At 37.4% G+C, this 4,513-nt stretch overlaps 1 protein-coding gene across 1 annotated transcript; it reads right to left on the bottom strand.

Annotated features, from left to right (window-relative positions):
• Positions 1–135: 135 nt before the first annotated feature.
• On the bottom strand, positions 136–820 carry LOC117152199 (RRP12-like protein; the record flags this gene model as incomplete). The annotated part of the gene is given in 3 exon segments (XM_033323112.1): positions 136–339; positions 425–584; positions 661–820. Coding segments are annotated over 3 exon segments (517 nt in total), but the record flags the coding sequence as incomplete, so codon positions are not given.
• Between the last annotated feature and the right edge of the window lie 3,693 nt (positions 821–4,513).

Raw genomic sequence — 4,513 nt, forward strand, 5'->3', positions numbered from 1 at the left:
ATCTCTCGAACAATTACAATCGGATTGAATAACTAGAATTGTTTAGTTACAGCTATAGTAGACTCTAGGTTACAATGTTGCGGGATTATCCAAAATTCCGAAGGCTCCGGTGTTCTTTCATCTCCGACATATATGTATTTCCTTAACAAATGTTGACAAATACCTTCACATGAATCTTTGGTAAATGATGAAAAATGTCTTTTAGTAGTGTAAGGACATGAAGAACATTTGTAGTACCATCGTACTCGGAGTCAAGTTGACCAATACAGAATTTTGCAATGTATGGATGAATAGCTGGATGATATTGCGGTGGGTTTTCACCTTTCATGATATCAACTCCTATAATTATTAACATCATAATATTAAAGTTCATCAAAAATTGTCCAATTTATTTGAATAATTTCTTTATTCAAATTTGTGCTACCGTTTAATATGGCACATATTCCATGTTGTGCTGATTGTCTTAATTTTGGTTTATAGTGTATGGTAAATGATAAAATAACATCCAACACTTGCATCGTAGATGAACTAGACCATGTGGCTGCTTCTTGTGCTCGAAGCAGCACAGATAAACACTGAATACACTGTGAAAGAAATAGATAGTATGCCTTGGTGTAATATTTAAAATCATATAGAGAAAAAGAATGAAAAATGATTTACATGTCGAGGTATTAAGTACTCTTCCGACGATGCACATTTAACAAGGATACGTAAGAAAATTCCACTTGCAGCTCCAAGTTGGATATTTAAAACATTTTTTAGGACAGTTTTTAGGCCCATGCCTAATAACGAGTGCGTGGCTACGATTGACGTATCCGATCGTTTTGTTGTATCTAGCTCCCACTTGGTCCCTAATACTCTAAATGCTTTTTCTTTCGTACATTTTATTATATGATCCCTTATACGGTGATCAATGATAAGATAAAATGCTGTCTTTACTTGTCCTTTCACTATATCCTTTCACTATATGTTTAGCATATCCTGTCGGACTTGACACACTCCTAAAAATATTATGAGCTGGTGTACTGCCAAGTTTGGAACTTGCATCTAGTTCTTTCCAAACTATTCCATCGAGCCCAGTTTCGATACATTGTTTCTTTACACCAATCTTACGTTCTACTGTGAATGATAATTTCTTTCTTTTTTGCACATTGATAAGCTCATTGATAATATTCTCGTCTTCATTATTGCGGTCTAACTATGATTCGGTTGTAAATAGCTTTTCATGTATTTCATGCTGTTTTCAGTTGCTGAAGTTTCTTGTTCATCGCATACTGAACAGTCTTCTGCTATGCCCGTTATTTTTAATAATTTTTTTTTGCAGTCTTGACATTTTTAGGGTAAATATTTATCACAGAATAACACTATGTACGGAATACAACATTATTGTCAAATTTTATATGCTTTACTATTTCTTTTATAACCACTTTACACAAAACACTCCGAGATACTTCCCGTCTGAGTTATAGAGATAACAAGTTTAGATGTCGACTAATTCACTAAGAAACCGACACGTATTCTGGTCGAAAGAAAGATACCAAGTAAAAATATAGTCTCTGACGGCGATATTTATATGAAAATATTGATTGGTACTGGCCATTTTCCATCAATGGTTGTTCGAGGGTGGAATTGACCGTTGAACATGGGAAAACCCCACTTTTTCCGTGTTTTACCGAAATGAGCAATAGCCCTAAAAAACTCTTCGTCTTTTAAAATGTTTGTAACAATTGACAACAAAAATTCTAAATTTTATGGCAGTTCCTTAGGGTCATTATATGGGACTGAGTGCACCTCTTGATCGAGGGACGAATTATGGTTTATGACAAGGTTACGTGTGTAACAGTTGTTATCATTTGTTATTACTAATTTTGTTTCTCATCTGACTCATCGCCTTTTCTTTGCACTGATTGTATTTATCTTGAGAATAAATAGAGTATTCCATCGAGCGGTCAAATTGACCGCCCACGGTAGGCAAGGCAAAGTACAAATTTTTCTTGGAAAAGAAAAAAGCAAACTAGAAATAAATACTGAAAAATATATTGTATGCATGTTTTAGGAAAAGTCACGAAATATGAAGCGATTTGATAACGTTTAAATATGGTTAAATTTGAGTAGAAGTTTTGGAAGCGGTCTAAAAGACCGCGTCGGTAGGTTTAGTGTTATATGTGACGTTTACGGGACTATCACGAATCAGGCTTTCGAGCAGTGGGAGAAGTCGGCGAAGATATTTTAAACTGTAAAGGAATACGATTGTAATGTGTTGACAAATATTATATAATGCTTATACATTGGGCCAGTCCGAGAAATTCCTGCGACGCGAAAAATTTCAAGAGGCCGTAGCGCGGAGCGCCGGATCATTGAATTCCCCACAGTGGTGTTTTTAATTAGTACGGGTAAAAACATAGCGAGCAGGTTTAGATCACGGTGAGTATTACGTGATTGCTGAATATTCAACTGACTGAGAGAACATAAGTCAAGTAAAACAAATGCAATGTCACACAGAGGGGCGACTCAATTAACTAGTGGCTCACATAATCTTGTTTCGTCAGTTTGGTAGTTAGGTGATTTGTGTAGTGTTCTACACTGTACGTGGATTAAGGAAACATAGTTTCATCCTAGTGCAAGAGACAGTGAATATCTTTTAACACTTATTTTCCAAGCACCATTATAGTTATCTGGACATAGTTAATGTTACTAGTTAATAAATCAATAGTCTCGCTATTCATTTCTGATGGAATCGATGGGTCAAAAACATAAGTGCGTTGCATCGCTTTTCGCAGGGATGAAATTCGAAATGATACTAATCAATACTATCGTAAAACTCAGAAGAGAGCAGTCTGGCTAATTTCCGATTATGGAACTTGCAGTCTGGCAACATTCCTTAGATGTTCCTGATTTTTTTAAATTCGGGTTGATTCCAGAACGAGCTGCACTTATTTCCGCAATAATGAAAATTTTTGTACTAATTAATGTTATTATGAAAGAAGTAAAAAAGTTGTCCGGTTGATGTACAACGTTGGACAATAATTCTAGCAATATGTCAAAGGTTTGAAAAAAAACTTAGTACAGTTATATGATGATAATTTACATTATCAAATCAGGGAAAAAGCAGCTTGGCTCTTGTTAGAAGTCATTAAAGTATTCCCAGGTTAACTGAAAGGCGCACAACCCGTAAATATCTAAAAATACAAAAAGATATGTTAGATTTTGCATTTTTGAAGCCGTTAGTTTCAGAATGTAATTAAATGTACTTGAGTTCATTCTTAAATATTCATAAAACTTTCCAAAACAATTTGTTATTTTTTTGTATGTGGCAGCTGTCACGTAAAATAACACACAAAAAAATAAAGAAACAAATTTAAGATGAAAAATAAAAAAAGAAACTTTATTTTTTTCTAACACTTGGTTTTACAATTTGCTTCCGAGCTCTAAGCGTGACTTTTAAAGACTGACTCTTACAACTCGAGTTCTGACGGGTTCGGTTAGTTTTCTTTTGTCACCCTTTAATATCCCCATTATCCGCGTGTTTGTTAGGCGTCGGCGACCGTTGTCACGCACGCCTTCTTCTAGAACATTCGGCGAAAAGACCGTTGGGATATCGATGGCTCATTAGGCACTTCGGCGATATACATTGCTGCCGAGTGCCGCCACATCTTTATCTCCATCATCAGTCCACCCATCATCAGTCCATCGGGTTTGAAGTGTGCCGGTCGTGACACGACACTCGACAACAGAACTTTCCGACGTCTTTGTGACACAAAGCGTAAGGCTGACGTGCTTAATGTGCTGTGGCGGCACTTGACAGTAAACTTCCCAACAGTTTACGTCGCGTGACGCACGGCATAAAGACCCTATACCTGCGGACAAGATGATTGCCAGATGTCGATACATTCGTATCGAATATTTCCAGCTAGCCTAAGGACCGCTATAAATCTTAGGATTTATTTTAGCTAAGGTCCTCCAAAGAGACAAACAGTCTTTGTTTATCAGTCTCGAAGTCGCCCACCTACCACGGGGACACACGAGAAATCTGCTATCTCTCACGTACGATGCTTCCCGCTAGCAAAACCCTCTCAAGGGCAGCTAGCATCCTTTTCCAACGACCAACACGAATTAGCCAATAAACATTAACGTACATTTCCTTCACTTTCCGAACCAAAGCTTTTCTCAACGAATCCGATGCCTTCGCATCCTTAGACACATCCCAACGCAGTCTTCCTCCGCAACAGCATCGCGACAAAAAGTCAGTCTATTACCACGAGTCAACATATCACGATCGTTATACTTACACGGTTCGAGCCGAATAATTATCTAAGCTCTCGACATCTCGTGCAATCATTGTCCGCACTCGCAGCGCATCTCGAATCGTAGCTATCCAAGCTCTATCTTATAACCGCGCATTCGCAAACCGAATATAACCGCGAATCCTGCGTCAAGTGTACTCATTGACATAGTGAATAAACATTTATCGTTCAATAAATCTGAGTTTTCCTTCCGATCCTATCACGACATA

Source organism: Bombus impatiens, unplaced genomic scaffold, assembly GCF_000188095.3.
Source record: "Bombus impatiens unplaced genomic scaffold, BIMP_2.2 scf_0795, whole genome shotgun sequence".
Lineage (NCBI taxonomy): Eukaryota > Metazoa > Arthropoda > Insecta > Hymenoptera > Apidae > Bombus > Bombus impatiens.